At 42.4% G+C, this 18,336-nt stretch overlaps 2 protein-coding genes across 5 annotated transcripts in view; one reads left to right on the forward strand and one right to left on the reverse strand.

Annotated features, from left to right (window-relative positions):
• The window catches only part of Cct6b (chaperonin containing TCP1 subunit 6B), a 53,525-nt gene extending 35,190 nt beyond the window's left edge, over positions 1-18,335 (reverse strand). For 3 of the 4 annotated variants that reach the window (XM_046456093.2, XM_058583063.1, XM_046456092.2), the window contains exon 1: positions 762-1,039. In XM_046456093.2, the coding sequence (XP_046312049.1) occupies positions 762-898 (137 nt within the window). In that variant the 5' untranslated portion in view covers positions 899-1,039. Of the gene's footprint in view, positions 1-761; positions 1,040-18,176 lie in introns of those variants that run through there. The other variant, XM_046456094.2, reaches the window with a different exon arrangement.
• Znf830 (zinc finger protein 830) lies at positions 1,066-2,290 on the forward strand. The gene has a single exon (XM_046456098.2). The coding sequence runs from the start codon at positions 1,066-1,068 to the stop codon at positions 2,182-2,184; it is 1,119 nt and encodes a 372-aa protein (XP_046312054.1). The 3' UTR covers positions 2,185-2,290.
• Position 18,336: the final 1 nt, after the last annotated feature.

Genomic DNA, 18,336 nt, shown 5'->3' on the forward strand with positions numbered 1-18,336 from the left:
GGATGTTTCTCTTACACCCTTTTGCTCTCACCAGTCTCTTTTCCACTTGTGTAAAGAAAAAAAAATGGTACTAAATAAATACTAAAATAATGAACAATTATAGGCACAGAGCATTCAAGGAACTTGCCTAAGTACTCAGAGCTAGAAGATTATATTTGGATTTGAACCTATGCCTGCCTGGTTCCAAATCCTGTACCCTTTCCATGACAACACATTGCTTGCCATGCAAAAAGACTATCTGTCCTGGGGCTAAAAATTTGGCTCTGTGGTAGAGCCTGTGCCAAGCATGCACAAGACCCCTGCACCACGAAGAGGGGCTGGCAGTGGGGGGGTGGAGTCGAATTTATAGACTAAGGGCATACAGTTTTAAAAAGCAGAGGAGTTGGGGCTGAAGATGTAACTCAGTGACAGAGGATTTGCCTAGGTACACCAAGCTCTGGGTTCGATCCCCAGCACGCGAGGAAGGAAGAAAGAGGTGTTAAACGCCTTCCATTTACAATGAGACAAATGAACTGGCTTTCTAATCCCACAGAAACCTTAACGAAAATGGGAGAGCGGGTGTCACGGCTTCACTCGGGGGGCTCTTTCCTCGGGGGAGGCTTTTCTCCTCCTGACCACCAGGCTAGAGATATTCTCAGGGCAGAAATGACAAAAAGGTAGCCAGGCCTACAAGTTGATCGCTCCAGTGTCTTCGCGGAACTTATGCATCAGAGGAGGTCCCATCACCCCAAAACCGCCTGGTGCCCTAACCGCCGTCTCACATTTTCATGGTGCCCTTAGGACCCAAGTTGGTCCTCAGCACATCCTGCAGCCCTCGGGCGGCGCATATGTTGACAGCCAAGGCCGCCTGGGCCCGCGCCACTTCAGCCTTGGAGTTTATGGCCTTGATCGCTGCCATAGCCTAACGGTTGAGCGGGGGAAAAACAGCCTTCGTGCTAGTTCTGAGGTAAAATTCTGGCGCCACGCCCTCTCCTGCGCTGTGACCAATCGTCGCTCCATCAGGAAGTGACGCAATCAAGCCTCGCCGGGACGGAAGCCAGAATCGCCAGGGATCTGGTCGCAAAGATGGCGTCCTCCGCCTCCGCTCGGCCTCCGGCCGGGAAGCGAGTAGTAAATCAAGAAGAACTCAGACGATTGATGAAGGAGAAGCAGCGTCTGAGCACTAACCGGAAAAGGATAGAATCTCCGTTCGCGAAGTACAACCGCTTGGGGCAGTTGAGCTGTGCCCTTTGTAACACCCCGGTAAAGAGCGAGCTCCTGTGGCAGACTCACGTCTTGGGAAAGCAGCACCGAGAGAAAGTGGCCGACCTGAAAGGCGCGAAGGGAGCCGCCCAGGGTCCATCTGCAAACGCTGCGTCTCTTTCCGTCAAGAGGAAAGCGTCGGATGCGGATAATCAAGACGCCAAGAGAGCGAAGGCCTCGGTTCCTCAGGTACAGCCCTCCACGTCCGCTTTGTCCACCAACTTTGACAAAACAGGAAAAGAGTCCGCTAGATCGACACCCAGTAAACCTTCGGGACTCGGTTTACTCCCTGATTATGAAGATGAGGAGGAGGAGGAGGAGGAGGAGGAAGAGGAGGGAGGCGGAGAAGGAAAAAGAGGAGATAGCAAGCTGCCGCCTAGCACACACGGCAAAGAACACTCACTTTCTTCCTCGCGGGAAGCAACAAGTAGTGTGCTACCAAACGATTCCTTTAATACCAATCCTCCCAAGGCCCCCTTAATTCCTCATTCAGGGTCAATTGAGAAAGCAGAAATACATGAAAAAGTGGTGGAAAGGAGAGAAAACACCGCGGAAGCATTACCAGAAGGATTTTTTGACGACCCTGAAGTAGATGCAAAGGTACGAAAGGTTGATGCTCCAAAGGATCAAATGGACAAAGAGTGGGACGAATTTCAAAAAGCCATGAGGCAGGTCAACACTATTTCCGAAGCTATAGTCGCTGAAGAGGATGAGGAGGGACGGTTGGACCGCCAGATTGGGGAGATTGATGAGCAGATAGAATGTTACCGTCGGGTGGAAAAGCTGCGGAATCGCCAGGATGAGATTAAAAATAAACTTAAAGAGGTTTTGACTATAAAAGAACTGCAAAAAAAGGAAGAGGAGAATGCTGACAGCGACGATGAGGGAGAACTACAGGATTTGTTATCTCAGGATTGGAGGGTGAAAGGGGCTTTGTTATAAGGTTTCTTGTTGTTTGTTTCTTACCTTACTGGGAATTGGATCCGGTGAAGCTCTACAGTTAAGTCCCAGCCCCAGCTCCCTGCCCCCCCACACACACTTTTTTTTAAATTTTTTTTTTTTTTTTTTTTTTTTTTTTTAATTATTATTATTATTATTTTTAATATTTACTTTTTAGTATTTGGCGGACACAACATCTTTGTCTGTATGTGGTGCTGAGGATCGAACCCGGGCCGCACGCATGCCAGGCGAGCGCGCTACCGCTTGAGCCACATCCCCAGCCCCTTTTTTTTAAATTTGAGACAGGGTCTCCCTGACTTGCCCAGACTGGCCTCGAACTTGGAGATCCTCCTGCCTCAACCTGCGGAGTAGCTGGGATTCTATAGGCTTGCTCCACTATTGTTGTAGCTATTGTAAAGTTTTTTTCAGCAGTAAAAATGCTTTCAGTATAACAATACATCTGTTACTCCTTTCCTAGAGATTTGGATACTCGTGTCCATTTTTGAGATAAAATGAGCCAGGAACAGTAGCACTTTGGAAGGTTGGTGTAATGTATTTTTGAGGTAAAGTTGCTTTTGAAATTTTTGAAGTGTTATATAACAAAGTGCCAACTTTTTCATACATTTTAAGGCTTAAGTGTTTACTTTTGAGTTGAAAATCTGTAAGTTGTAAATATTGTGTACAGTTAAATATATATTTACGTAATTATTTTGAAATTTATAAGTTGATATAAGTCTGATAAACAGACAAGTGTTTACATGAGTACTCTGCTGTTTGAGATGTATATATTTTTCTGAATCCTATATCAAAAGGTTGCAATTTTTTATTTTGCCTTGTTTTAAGAACACTACTCAAACACAAAAGTTATTCTGGGTTACTCAGTTCTCTGGATATTCTATTTTCAAAAAAAATTTTAGAAGAACATTGAGAAAAATATATACCAAACATGTTCAACCTTCTTAAAGCAAAGTTTCCCTTTGATTAGACCAGTCATTGTCATATGTGGATGTATATGAGAATCACCTTTGATACTTTTAAAAGTGTACACATGAATCACCTATAAAGCTTAAAAAAAAAAAGAAAGTCAAATATCTGAGTAAACCTGGGTGGGATGGGGTCCAGACAACTATTTTTCTTCTTCTTCTTCTTTTTGCATGAGTAGGGATCAAACTTAGTGCCTATTAGACAAAACACTCTAACCCCAGCAGAGACAACTGTATTTTTGAAGTTCCTAAGTTATTCTAATAATATGCCAAAATTGGAGAGTGCCTTAATCTAGAATCCATTTATGTTGTTTTCAGAATTACTTTTGCTCTAAAACATTCCATAAATTTCCTGTTTCTTGAATGAAAGAAATACTTATTACCTTTATTTCCACCTTATCCAGTCTGAATTTTGATTTTGTGATAAATTAGGATTCATTTTTATAGGTTTTGTTAATTATGGAGAGGACATTTAAAGTGTTTTTTTTATTATTATTTAAGTTTTCCTAATAGTAACAATTATCCTTGTTGATCTTTAATAGATTTAGTTATTCCTTCCTTTGGAGATTTGGTATTTAAACAAGAAAAGGGAATTAGTGTTCTGGAGTCAGAAATGCGTACTCAGACAGCATATTCAAATAATACGTAAGACTTAACAGTTATTAGCACAGGCCAGGCAGGATTCTAAGTGCTTTACATATATTAACTCGGTATATGAGTTTCCCTAAAGCGAAGATTTTATAGATAGAAGTACCAAGAAAGTTTGCAAAGCCTTGAATTCTAAATAATTCTTCCTGTTGACAATGTGGAAATAAATGGAGGTATTTTAAGCAAAGAATTAATCTGCAAAGAAATATCAGATGTCATTCTAGTTGCAGTATATAGAATGAAATGAACATGGAAGAAAGAAGCTGGGAGACTACTTGAAAAATGCATCTTCAAAAGCAAGGTAATAACTAAGACTGATTAGATATGGACTGAAAAAAAATAGAATTAAAAGAAATTTACAAGAAGAGTTGTTTTAGTGACTAGATGTGGAAGAAGAGAGAAAGATGGATTCAAAGGATAGATTTTTTTTATTAGTGTGGATGCCTAGAAGTTGTTGTCTAACACTTGTTGAGCAGAAGCACAAGTTATTAGTACTCTTTCCATCTCTGGCACAAAAATCTTTGCTTTCTTGAGCTGCCAGTTGGTCAGTGATAGCATTTTCAGTTTGACTAAGGGTACACCTGCCTCAAATCTATGAACCCACACTTAGACTTTTCTGTCATTCATCACTTTAGTTGTAGTTGGACACAATACCTTTATTTCACTTATTACTTTTATGTGGTGCTGAGGATCAAACCTCACACGTGCAAGGCGAGTGCTCTGCCGCTGAGCCACAACCTCAGTCCTCATTCATCACTTTATTATTTCAGCATGAAAGAAGTACAAAAATGGGTTGAATTGTGAGCCCACTTCTACCTTGGTTAATTAATAGTGTAATACCCAATAAATAATGCAAGCCACATATATTTTAATTTTTATAATAGCCAATTTAAAAAGAAATAAGTGGATTTAGTTTTAATGATTTATTTGATTTATCAAAAATATTAACATTCGGGGCTGGGGATGTGGCTCAAGCGGTAGTGCGCTCGCTGGCATGCCTGCGGCCTGGGTGCCATCCTCAGCACCACATACAAATAAAGATGTGTCTGCCGAAAACTAAAAAATAAATATTAAAAAATTCTCTCTCCCTCTCTCTCTCTCTCAATTTTTAACATTTCAATATGTAATCAGTATTTAAAGGTTACTAATGTTACTTTTTCTTTCTTTCTTTTTTTTTTTCCAAGCAAAAAGTGGGTTTACTGCAAAAGAGAGACTTCTTCAAAGAGAAGGGGCCCCAGAGTTGGGAATCCCTCTTTGCTTGTTTTCTAAAATCTGAGTGTTATCAGCAATCACAGTTTAGACTGGCCACTTAGTAGCCATTTTGTGACAGCACAGATTAAAGAGAATGTTATCCAAGTGAAAAAAATAAAACGGGAGGTAATAAGCAGACTGATATAACTGGAGCAGAGGGTTCATTCCTGGCAACAGTGAGAGTTAGCACTGGAAATGTAGTTTGTGAACAGTGTGGAAGGCCTTCAATGACATCTATAAAGAATTTGGACTTTCTAAGTTAACGTTTTATCCTTAAATGCTATCCCCCACCCCCATGGGGGCATTGAATCAAGGGACCCTTTGTCACTGAGCCACATCTCCAGTCCTTTTTAAAGTTTTATTTATGAGACAAGTCTCACTGAATTACTGAAGCTGACCTTGAACTTTCATTCCCCCTATCTCAGCCTCCTGAAATGCTGGGATTAACAGGTACACCCAGTGAATGTTGAGTCCTTAATTGTTACACAAAGAAGGCCTTAAGGAATACTAGGTGAGTGTTACTATGCATTTGAACCCCACCTAGAGCTTTTAGAAAAAGTTCTCAAAATTTGATCCCAGTGCTCTGAATCCTAGACTAGTAAGAATGTGCTCTGACCATCATTAGTGCCCTGGTGAATCCTTGTTGAATTTGCTGAGGCGGCCTCAAACTTGGAATCCTGCTACCCCAGCTTCCCAAATCGGGCAGGAGGCTTGTGCCACCAAGCCTAGCTCCAACCAGATTGTTTTTAATACTAAATGTTTTATTAGCCTGTGTGACCTCAGGAATTTAGAAGATTTAAATCTAAATAGGAAAAAAGATCCCAGAACTGACTACATTCTGTTTTCTACCTACATTTCCACCCTCAGTGATCTCATCCATTTCCATGAGTGCAGGTATCACCTATGTACTGAAGACTCCCAGTTTTCTCCCCAAAGTGATCTTCCTCTCCTAACCTCCTGGCTCATTTAACTGCCTATCTAACATTCCACTCAGATGTTTAATAGTTTTTCTTAATTTAGTAAACCACAAACAGCTTTGATTTTCTTTCCCAAACTATTCTCTCTAGTCCTCTGACTCAGAAAAATGGTGCCACTACCCACCCAGATGCTCAAGGCAAACCCTTAAAGTCATCCATTCCTTTTTATCTCCCAAATCTGTCAGCTCTACCACTGAAATATATACAGAATCAGTCCATTTCTGTCTCCACTGGCCCTAGTCACTTGCCTCATTCATTATTGCCCTGTCCTCCCACCTTTAGCAACAATCTTTTGACAAATTAGGATTGTTTTAAGAACCGAAATTAAGTCACTCCAAGTCATCATATGCTTCCATCACTGAGAAGGAAAAAAAAAAAATCAATCCTTCATTAAACCTCCAGGATTGGTAAATATCATTTCCAAATTGATAATAGCCCCATTGAGGACAGAAGAAGACAGAACATAATTGTTCTACATTGAAGCGAATGTTCCCATCCCAGAATATTGGCATGGCTAAGTTTGTTTGTTGTTTTTTTAATTTTCAAAGAAATTGCAAGTCAAGAATGTTTTTGTTTTTAGTGAAATCTCAAAAACACCATGTGGGCTGAAGGTGCTCTGTGGCCCTCACTTTGTGCTGCCTCTCCAACTGGATCTGCTGTACTCTTCCTCTTTATTCTCATTGGCTAGCTTTCTAGTCCTCTAATGTGCCATTTCGGATCTTGTGTCATTGTCCTTCTCTACTTGGAACCTGACTTCAGGTAGCATGACAATCTTTGTCCCAATGTCCCTTTCTGAGTTAAAAAGTCATCCCCCACCTCCTGCCACTACCATATTATAAGTTCATTAAACTGTTTACTATCTTAAATTAGCTTATTTGTACATGAGTTAATGTCTTTCCCCACAAGAATGTAAACTCCCACAAGGACAGGGAGCTTGTCTGTCCTGGTCACAACCTAAAATTATTCCAGGCACATAATGGGGCTCAATAAATATCTGTTGAATGAATAATACCCACATAGCTGGATGTTGCTTGGTAAAGTGGTGAAAAGACCAACCTGACTCACAGAAGTGGCAACCAAAATAAAAGAGGCTTGAACAAAGGTTTAAGAAGCCTCTTCCCGCTCTGTGTCTCCCTTACTTGCTTGACACATGAAATCTTTACCTGTTCTGAGCACATGAGCAGCTCAAGGAGGTTTACACAACAACCTCTAGAGTGCAGTGGGCCACCTCCACAGTTAGCAGCTAATAGGAATTCCTCATGACACCAAACAAGCAAAAGGGGATGTCCATATGTCAGTGGGATCTGTGGTGAGCCCTGATTGCCTAGAGGACTCTTAAGTGGAGAATAGAGGAATAAAATGTTTCAGGAGCAGGGAAAGATCAAAGAGTCGGCAAGTACACACTGCCTCCCAGGTGCTCTCAGCCTTCCCATTGCATTTGGCTCCCTCCTTCCATCACTTGGCAGTCAAAGCCATTTCAGTGAATCTGCACTCAGCCATCCTTCACTAAAGCACTCCCCATCTCAGAGGAGGAACCGAGTTCCATCTGGCTGCACCACCATTTTGCTAACAGCATTTGGCAGGATTTGTGCACACTGGGGAGTCAGCAGTCACCTTTAGGGAATGGTAAGGACCACACTGGGTGGTTGATTATTTTCTTTTTCTTCCTCCTACCCCACTACACCGTAATGGGGATTGAGCCTCGGGGCACCCTACCATTGAGACACACCCCCAATCTTTTTTTTTTTTTTTTAATTTGAGACAGGGTCTTGCTGAGTTGCTCAGGCTGGCCTTGAACTTACAATCCTTCTGCCTCAGCCTCCTGAGTCCCCGGAATTACAAGTGTGTGTTTCTGCACCTGGCATTGTTCTCCCTGTGTGTGTTGCTAGTTGTCAGTTGTTTTGTAAATTGTAAGGCAATTTCAATCAAACCTGGTGGTCAGATTATTAATAATAGCTACCATTTGTGAGATATCTACCATGTGTCTGGCCTTATGTTAAGGCTTGACCTATGCCATCTCTAATCTCACAACAACCTGTAAAGTACATCTCTTCATTTTACAGATGAGAAAACTGAGGCTAAGAAGTGAAGCAACTTGCTAAAGGAAACAATCCAAAAGCTCCTATACCTCCCACTATCACCATGCATCCTTATTATTTAATATTAATGTGTTTGCATAGTGAGAATACTTTTTCCTTCACTTTAGTTTTGAAGTCTCAACATACCCCAGAGAAGTAAAGCAACTTTTACTACCTAATGATTATTCTAGATGTCTATGATTTGTCCAAGTTCATTTAGCAAATTAATTGCTAAAAGACTAGATGTAGCTTAATTCCCAGTTATAGCTTTTTGTTTGTTTGCAGTACTAGGAATCAAACTCAGGGCCTCTTGCTCCACCATTGAGCTATATCCCTAGCTTCCCAGAGACATCTTTCTTTTTTTTTTTTTTTTTTAAATCACTACTTTTTTTAGAGAGAGAGAGAACTGTTTAATATTTATTTTTTAGTTTTTGGTGGACACAACATCTTTATTTTATTTTTATGTGGTGCTGAGGATCGAACCCAGCGCCCCGCGCATGCCAGGCGATCATGCTACCGCTTGAGCCACATCCCCAGCCCCCAGAGACATCTTTCTATATTTAAAAATGAAATGTATAAAATGGAAGATGATCTCCAAAATAGCAAGAATTAAAATTACAGAAGCCAGGCATGGTAGCATATAATGCCTATAATCACAGGTACTTGGGAGGCTAAGGCAGGAAGATAGAAAGTTCAAGGCCAGCCAGGGGAATTTAGTGAAACCCTGTCTCAAAAATAAAAAGGACTGGGGATGTAACTCTGGTAAGGTACTTGCCTAGCATGTGCAAAGCCCTGGGTTCAATCCCCTGGTACTGGGGGGAAAAAAGGAAGTTGTTTCCCTTAGCAAGTTGCTAAAGTTTAAGGGAACTCAGTGCTTCTCAGAAACCGTGGCTGGGCTAGGAAGCCATATTTTTAAAAGTTTCTTATCCACACTGATTCTCTCCACGCACTCTTATCCTGCCTTACCTCCATTTCAACAACAATAAAGTTTACTCCTTTGTCCTCTGATGGGAGGAAGAATGGTAACTTCAGTTCCCAGACATTCCAATGAGGAACAATCATTACACAGTGCCCATGATCCACCACTGCTATGGTTCAGATATGCTTTGTCCCCCAAAGGTTGAGACTTTGGTCTTCAGAGTGGTGATGATGGGAGGTAGGGCTTGGTGGGAGTCCTCAGGTCACTGGGGCCTACCCTGTGAAGGGACTAAGGTAGTTCTTATGGAACCCCTGTGTTAGTTCTTTGAAGATAAGCTATTATAAAAGCCTGAGCCTGAACCCTGAGTCATTCTCTGGCTTTCTGTTCTGCAATGTGGTCTCTCACTTCTGCACGTGCTCCTGTAATGCCATCCTTCCCAAAGCCAAGCTATTCCCCAGACCATGCCTTTGAACTCCAGAACTGTGAGCTAAGTAAACCTCCCTTCTTTATAAAGTTACCCAGCTTCAGGTATTTCATTATAATAATGGAAAATGGACTAATACAACCACTTTTTATTTATTTTTTTTTTATATTTATTTTTCAGTTTTCGGTGGACACAACATCTTTATTTTATTTTTATGTGGTGCTTAGGATTGAACCCAGCGCCCCGCGCATGCCAGGTGAGCGTGTTACCGCTTGAGCCACATCCCCAGCCCCAGACCACTTTTTACCCAGGCAACCTTAGGTCACCCTGGTTTTGAGAACACCATATTCCCTAAGGAAAAGACTCTGAAAAAAAAAAAAATGCCTAAGGCTGGAGTCCCACTTCTACCACTTACTTTGTATGCAATAGCCACCTGTCCAGGTTATACTAAGAGCCTGAGTATTAGGTTGTCTTGGCGCTTCCTAAGGATCCTCCCAGTGGGTGATATCAAGGCCAAGTGTAGGCAGGTGAGGGAGACACAAAGAGCTGCCCGGGTCAGTAGCCTTAAGCAAGAGGGCGTGGGCAGGACTGCCCAACAAAAGAGAGAGGAGGAAAGGGGTTTTGGAATAAGAAAGGGGTCAGAGGAACAAGAGTGGCAGAAAGGGCGTGGTGGTGCACACCTGTAATCCCAGCGACTTGGGAAGCTGAGGCAGGAGGATCACAAGTTGAGACCAGCCTTAGCAACTGAGCCTGTCTCAAAAAATGAAAAGGGATGGGGGTTTGGGGGACACGGAGAGGAGGCTGGTTCCAAGTTCTTGAGCAGCACCTGTTGCAATGGTGATTTTTAGCATATATGGGATGAACAAAGCTGGTGGCCTGATTTACCAACTGGACAACTGCTAGCCACGGGCTGAGCTATATTCAGGTACCCTCTGGATTTGCTATCAAGCTACACAAGAGCATGTGCTGGTTGCCTTCAGACAGCAAGACAGCATCCAGGTGGGCTGTAAGGAAAGAAGTGAAGGAAATCAAGAGAGAGAAGAGGCAGCTCAACAGTAACAGGTTTATGAGGGACAAACCTGCAGAGGGGGCCCAGAGACTGAGACCCTTCTTGTGCTTACAGCCTGGGGTAGTTATAGACGGATGAGGGAGTGGGTGAATTTTTGTGGTTAGGCTGTTGCCAGGGGGTTGTCAGGGAAGGGAAGGGTCCTTATGGTCAACTCCATTATTTGAGGTGGCCACTGTTCCATGTCAAACCAGGTGTTTTCAGAATTCCAGTCCCAGATAGCAGTTTCCTTTCTTTGCATGATGATCAAGCATTGCCTGAGGTTGAAGGTCAAGCTGACTCACAGTGATTGTGAGGTGACTCTTGTTCTAAGATGAAGGATATGTTTCAAAATGGCCTTGCCTTTGTCAAATCTTCCTAACATGGGCCAAACAGCGCTGGCCTTCAGAGGTGTGGACATGAAGGGCAGTACATGGCCAATGAAAAAGAGGTGCTGGAGCATCGGGCTAACCCTGCTAATTAGCCGGTGTCTCTTCAATTTGGTCAGCCCAGCCCCGCCCCACCTCCAATCAGAGAAGCTCATGCTGGCCTCCATATTCCACTTGCTCCTTGCCACTAGCTCCCAGCTGTCTCCTGAACAGGGAAGCTCAGGCACATTCAAACTGCACTTCTTCTAGACACTGAGAGGGATCAAGGTTGTGGCAGAACCTGGGCAAACTGGAATAGATTCTGTTCTTTGAAAAATTTATGAAATTTACTGAGATTTTCCCCTCAATAATCCATTCTACTCCCTGGAAGTGTGAATCAGGGGTGAGCTGTTTGATCAGAACCTGAAGCTAGCTTTGGAGGTGGCAGAGAAGCCTGGGACTTTTGGAACTGGATCATAGGCTAAACCTTCCTGGGACCCCCAAATTCTGATAGATCCTGCAGCACAGTTCTACTGTTTCCATTCCAATGGGGATCCCAGGAGCCTTGAGTGTACTTGGGAGGATGCCACACCTGATGATGTGTACTATCCCTGAGCCTGAATGCCATGCTGTCTTCCTTTCTGTATATAACATGGTCCTAATTCCCAACTCTGTATGGATTTATTTATGGAAAAGGTAGACCCATAAATCCCTTTGATTCCAAAAAAAGGGGTTGGGGGTGATGAGGATGTAGCTCAGTGGTAAAGCACCCCTAGTTCAATCCCTAGTTTCTTTAAAAAAAAAAAAAAGCTATCTTAAAAGAAAAAAGCTGTCTTCAACCGCTGCCCCCAAAACCAAAGCTGGAAAACTGACAATCACCAATACTACCTGTCAACCAGCTCTGTGTCCTATGCAGGATACAGAATTGAAACTTGCTTCCCAAATAGGCTCAACTCTTTATAAAAACCACATTGTCCTCTGAAAAGCATTAACTTTCTTCTTCACACTAGATAACCCAATTCAGGAGCTCAAGGAAAGTGATAACAACACCTTCCCCACACCTTAACTCTCCTCTCAGTCCTGCCCCCAAACTGCGCCCCCTCCCAGCTCTGCCATGCACCAGCTACTCCCAAAGCTTTGCTCCTTCCTACCTGAGCCTGGCAGCTGTAGCACAAGGTTTTCAAAGGAGAGGCCAGGAAACACCTCTGATTAAGAACCAACCTCTGCAGCCTGGACTAAGATAAAAAACCAGGGACTGATTTGAATTATTGTATCTTCCTACAGCTGTTCCCTTTTAAATATTTATCCTGGCAAACACCACCACCATTTTTTACAACTTACTTTAATTGTGCGACTATTAAGCAAACCAAACCGTAAAATTGGCTTTCACTGCTGAGATTTATGTGATTCATAGAGCAGAGCTTATTAAAGAAGGGAATCCACTTGAGAGGAAACTAACCTCACGAGTGCCCATCCTCTCTAGGAAGGTAAGAAACCCTTCCACCATTCCTGCCTGTGGCTTCCCAGCTTCCAGCTTCTAGCATAGAAAATATAGAGAATCTACCCATCTCCCTGTGATTTTTATTTCTTCTTGACAACTCTAACGAATCTAAACTGGAAGTCAGGAATGGTAGTCTTAAGAGTGGTGTTAGCTCTGAGACACTCACAAACAAGATCAATGCCCTGGAGGATTTATGACCATGGTCTGAAGAAAGGAGCTGATCATGGATTTTTGTTTCATTTTGTTTTCTGTGGTGCTAGGGAATGAACTGAGGGCCTTGTGCATGCAAGGCAGGCACTCTGTCAAAGGAGCTTTATCCCCTGCCCTGTGATTTTTGAATAGCTAGGAAATAGACATGGGGTGTCCTGATTATTCACCACCATAGTTTTGCTTTGAGACTCCAATAGAAGTTTTCCCCTCCAAAATGCACATGTGCACATTTGTATAAAAATTCAGTAGTTCCAGGACACCCCTGACCCCCTAGTATGGGTCCATAAGCCTCAGTTATTTCTCACTACTTTCACTCCTGCCACCGAAGCTGCCCTCATTTCTCCCAAAGCTGTCCTCATTTTTCACAGTAGCTACCTAACTCGTCTCCTGATTTCTGGATACAGCAGCCAGAGTGATAGTGATCCCATTACTAAGCCAGATCATATCATTTATCGGTGCAGTGCAGTCCATTAGCTTCCCATTTCATCTGGACTAAAAGCTAGTGTCTTTATAATGGTTTAGGGCTCTGCAGGAGCTGTCTCTTTGTTGACCTCATCCTCTGCTCTTCTCAATCTTAACTTGAGCCACTTTAGTTGTTCTCCCAATGTAACAAGCACATTCCGGCCTCCTAGTCTTTCCTTGATACTCCCTCTACCCTAGATCTGCATATGGCTCTCACTTTCATTCACTTTTTTTTTTTTGTACTGGGGATTAGACCCAGGGGCACTCTACCACTGAGCTACATACCCTATCCTTTTTATTCTTTTTTTAATTAAATTATTTATTTACTCTAATTTGTTATACATGATGGCAGAATGTAACTCATTTCATATTACACAGACAGAGCATAATTTTTCGAGTCACTGATTATAAACAAAGTATACACAGATCTAAATGTAAAATGTAAAACTATCACCATTTGTGCCTTTTTATTCTTTATTTTGAGATAAATAAGTTCTTTCTAAATTGCTGAGGCTGTTTTCAAACTTGTAATGCTCCTGCCTCAGCTTCCCAAGTTGCTGGTATTACAGGCATGCACCACCACTCCCAGTTTTTTTCATTAATTCTCTTCTGAGTTTAGTTGGTGACCTTCCTGATCTTTATTTAAAACTGCAACTCTCCCCTCATTGTCTCACACCTCTGATCCTCTTCAGCTCCCTTCTTCTGCTTAGTACCCATCCATACCTTATAGCCTATGTACTTTACTAATTTGTTTGCTATGTCCCACACTAGCCTGTTAGCTTCATCAGGGTAGGAATTTTTTGCTGTATTCCAGGTTGGAGAATTGTGCCCAATACAGAGTAGGCATTCAATGAACACTTGACTGATTAATCCACAAAGGAGAGACTAAACTCTGAGTGGGACGAATGTACCCAGGCTGGAAGGTGGAGGAGAATGTACATTTACTGAAATACCTCTAAGGGCTAAACAGTTTGCAAGTTAATATTAGTCATCTCATTTAATTGTCATAAACAATCAGAAAAGTTATTTTATCCTTATTTCACTCCACCCAAAATGAAATATTTAAGTTTAAATCTAGCAAAATATGTACAAGATCTATATAAAGAATACTACAAAACTTTGAAGAAATCAAAGAACAAAATAAACGGAGATATTCAATGTTTATAAATAGGAGACTCAATACTGTCAAGATGTCAGTTCTTCCTCACTTGAGCTGAGGATTCAGTGTAATCACAAGAAAAATCCCAGCAAGTTATTTGTGAATATTAGCTTTAGGAAATGATCGTATAGTTTATATGAAGTAAAAGACCCACAATAGTCAACATAACATTGAAGAATAACAGTGTTGGTAGACCAACACCACCTGATATAAAGATTTATTATATTTATTATTATCAAAATAGTGTGGTACTGATGAAACAAATAGATCAATGGGGGAAAAAAACAGAGCCCAAGCTGGGTGCACTAGTGCTGTGATCCCAGCAACTTGGCAAGCAGAGGTGGGAAGATCACAACGTTCAAGGCCAGCCTGGGCAATTTAGCGAGGCCCTAAGCAACTGAGTAAGACCTTGTCTCAAAATAAAAAGGGCTGGGGGGATGTAACTCAGGGGTTAAGCACCCCTGGGTTCAATTCCCAGTACCAAAAAAACTCACCAAAATACATTAAAAGAAAGAAAAAAAAAAAAAAACAGATCCCAGAAGTAGACCCATAAATACACTAAAATGATCTTTGACAAAGGAACAAAAAAGCATGAGTTTTTCAAAAATTGTGTTTGAAGCCATGCGTGGTGGCACACGCAGCAGCTCAGGAGGCTGAGACTGAAGAATCCTGAGTTCAAAGCCAGCCTCAGCAATGGTGAAGTGCTGAGCAACTCAGTGAGACACTGTCTCTAAATAAAATACAAAATAGGGCTGGGGATGTGGCTCAGTGGCTGGGTGGCCCTGAGTTTAATCTCGGGTACCCTCAACCTCAAAAATGGTGCTTGAATAACATAGACATACACATGCAAAAAAGAAAAGAATCAAAATAACAGACTATACACTCTTCCCAAAAATTAACTCAAAATGGATCACAGACCTAAATGTAAAATGTTAAAACTATCGCCATTTCATCAAGAAAACTAAAGGCCCAGAGAACAAGACAGATGAAGGTCACACAGGTTGAGGTGGAATGTGAATCTGTAACTACAAAGCTATAAAGCTGTTTTCCCCACCACACTTGACATTCTCCTTGGGAGAGCAATTCCCACCTTTTTTTTTTTCTTTTTTTTTTTTAGTACCAGGGATTGAACTCAGGGGTACTAGACCACTGAGCCACATCCCCAGCCCTATTTTGTATTTTATTTAGAGACAGGGTCTCACTGAGTTGCTTAGCGCCTCACAGTTGCTGAGGCCAGCTTTGAACTCACGATCCTCCTGTCTCAGCCTCCCAAGCTGCTGGGATTTCAGGCATGTGCCACCACACCCAGCCAGTTTCCATCTTTCTAAAGAGATGCAATTGCCAGCCTTCACACCTAGTTCCATTTCATAGGAGGGGACCTGAGTCAGAGATCATTGGGGTGCCATGGAGCTCTAATGAATCAAAACAATACTAAGAAGCCAAGTCTGCAATTATTGTCAAAGATACAACTTAATAAACATCTTTGTAAGGGATCTTTTTACTTTCTGTGTACTATGTGCCCGGCACCATCAGGGAGGCTAAAAAGAAGCACAAGGCACAGATGCCACCCTCTGCAAATAGGTTTTAAATGTAGGGCTTTGCCATCTAATATGAAAATAGTGCATGCAGTTTCATATTTTCTAGTTGCCACATTGTCCAAAAAGTAAAACAGCTGAGATTAATTTTAATAATATATTTTATTCAACCCAACATTTCAAAAATTATTTCAAAGTGTAATTAGCATACAGATATTATTAGTGAGATTTGACATTCTTGGGGGGGTATTTATTTATTGGTGTGTAGCTTTCACTTAACAGCCTCTCTCAAGTTGCATTAGCCACATTTCAAGTGTTCAAAAGCCATACGTGGCCAGTCATTATTACAGTACTGGATAGCACAGGATTAGGGGAAAAGATGGATACCAGTTAAGTGTTTCAAATCAAAATGTAGTCAATGCAGTGGTAGAGACGTTCAGGGTCACTGGAGTTAGGATGTAAGCCTCTGAGGCCTTCCAATTCTGAAGACTCTTATTCTGCCACATATCATAGAAAAGACAGAGAAGCTTTAGTCCACTTTGCACACTGGAATCAACATTAGCCTTGGTTAACCAAATTTAATACACCCAAAACAAAACTCATCCCTTTATTGGATGTACCTCCTCCTCCTCTCAATTTTTTAGTTCAGGTGATGGCCTCTATATGTTCACTCAAGTCATCCTTATTTCATAACAGATATATGAGCACTTCATCAGGGCACTCTCATCTCTCACATGGATTATCACAAGGGCCTTTAGGAGAATGACCTTAGGCCTGAGTCTAAGCAACTCCATTTTAAAAACTCCAGTTTAAAGCCAGCAGTCTCACCAGGCACACCCACAGAGCCCTCCAGTATGGCCTCAAACAAGTTACTTCCCCTCACCCTGGTGAAGCCCCTGGCAGGCTGACCTTGCAGGATAAGAGGGAAAGGCGAGAGGATCAGGGTGGAGACCACCAGACCAGATGTTTCTGACCCCAGGGTAAATGATGTCATGGAAAATTCCAGTGGACTGAAAGGGGGGTCAAAAGTCCCAGAATTTAGTATAAATAATAGAGCTGATGAATAGGGATTCAGCCAGCTGAAACAAGAATGCACTCGAGCTGGAAAGCCTGGTGAGGACCTAACATCCCATCAACTGACATAGTTTCCTGATCCTCTGCATGATCTTCACCCACTCTCAAACTCTACTGCCTGGTCTGGACCCTGGTGAGAGCCACAACTTCTCCCTACAACCCTCTCCTCAACCAGTCGTCCATTCCATGCCAGGAACAGCCTGCCTTGGTTCCAAAGCTGGTCACCCCAGTCTAAAGTGAGTGTGCATCAGCTGGACATAAAGCCCAAGGCTTGAGATTTTTTGGACTTAGCATGCAGAGGAAATGACTAGCCTATCATGATTAAGTGTTTTGCAGTGCTTAAAATTAATCTAAATTGTTTGCTGTGAATTGATTATGTCTATTGCAGTGCCTAGCATTAAAGATTGTTGTTTTCTTGATTAAGAACCTATAGAGTGAAATTGTATTCAGTAATTTGAGTGAATAAAGCACTGAAAAGGGCAGAAGCCCTTGTACATTCTTTATTTCTCCCCTTGACCGCATACATTGTAATTTTGCGCCCCCCCCCCCCCATAGCCTTCTATTTGGTTCCCTTGCCTCAGTCACTCCCCGACTAACAGTAATTAGTATTCCCTAGGTTCATTCATGGTTCACCTTCCCCTACAGAATGAAGGTCAAACTGTCACAAAGAATCCTCTTGGGTGGTGGTGCATGCCAATAATCCCAGAGACTTGGGAGGCTGAGGCAGGAGGATCACAAGCTGGATGTCAGTCCCATCAACTTAATGAGACCCCCTGTCTTAAAAAATTAAAAAGGTTGGGGTATAGCTCAATTGTAGGAAGCCCCTGGGTTCAACTACCACTACCAAAAAGAGAGAAAAAAATAAAGAATCCCCTTAGATATCTGTTCTTTGTTTATGTAATAAGATCCAGCTGTTTGCCCTTTCTGGACCCTGAACAAGGTTACTTGCCTTCTCTGTCGCTCTTTTGTAAAAATAGCCAAGTCAAACTGTCATAAAGCGGACTTGAGGTTTAGAAATGAAAGTACACTTTGAGGGCTGGGGTTGTAGCTCAGTGGTAGGATGTGAGGCACTGGGTTCGATTCTCAGCACCACATATAAATAGACTAAAAAATAATAAAGATTCATGGACAACTAAAAGATTTAAAAAAAAAATACACTTTGAACCATACCTAACCAAAGGGCTACTCTCCCCCACCGCTTCTTCACACGACAGCTACCTTCCACCTATCCGGTGTCTCTTTTCAATCCAGGAAGTTACTGCACAGTGGTAGGGCGTGACACGGCACAGAGGCAATACGGAAAAAGCCTGGATGACGCCACCTTTGCCAAGCTCACTGCAGTACAGTTTCTCAACCAGTACCTTTAAGGACTAGACGAACCCTGGCAATCTGGGGGCGTCCTCGCGGGGCTGGGGATCCCACTACCTCCACTTATCACAATCCCGACCGACCGGAATCCACACCAAGCACGTGGCGGGACCAGGGGCGGGGCCGGGTCACGTAGCTACGGCCTCGGTCGTT

The sequence above is a fragment of the Marmota monax genome, unplaced genomic scaffold (assembly GCF_021218885.2).
Source record: "Marmota monax isolate L192 unplaced genomic scaffold, Marmota_monax_Labrador192_F-V1.1 WCK01_AAM20220418_F8-fsc00317, whole genome shotgun sequence".
In the NCBI taxonomy this organism is placed as follows: domain Eukaryota; kingdom Metazoa; phylum Chordata; class Mammalia; order Rodentia; family Sciuridae; genus Marmota; species Marmota monax.

What these genes read in the sequence shown, in the direction of transcription:
- Znf830 (XM_046456098.2), top strand. Translation starts at nt 1,066, where the DNA reads ATGGCGTCCTCCGCCTCCGCTCGGCCTCCGGCCGGGAAGCGAGTAGTA.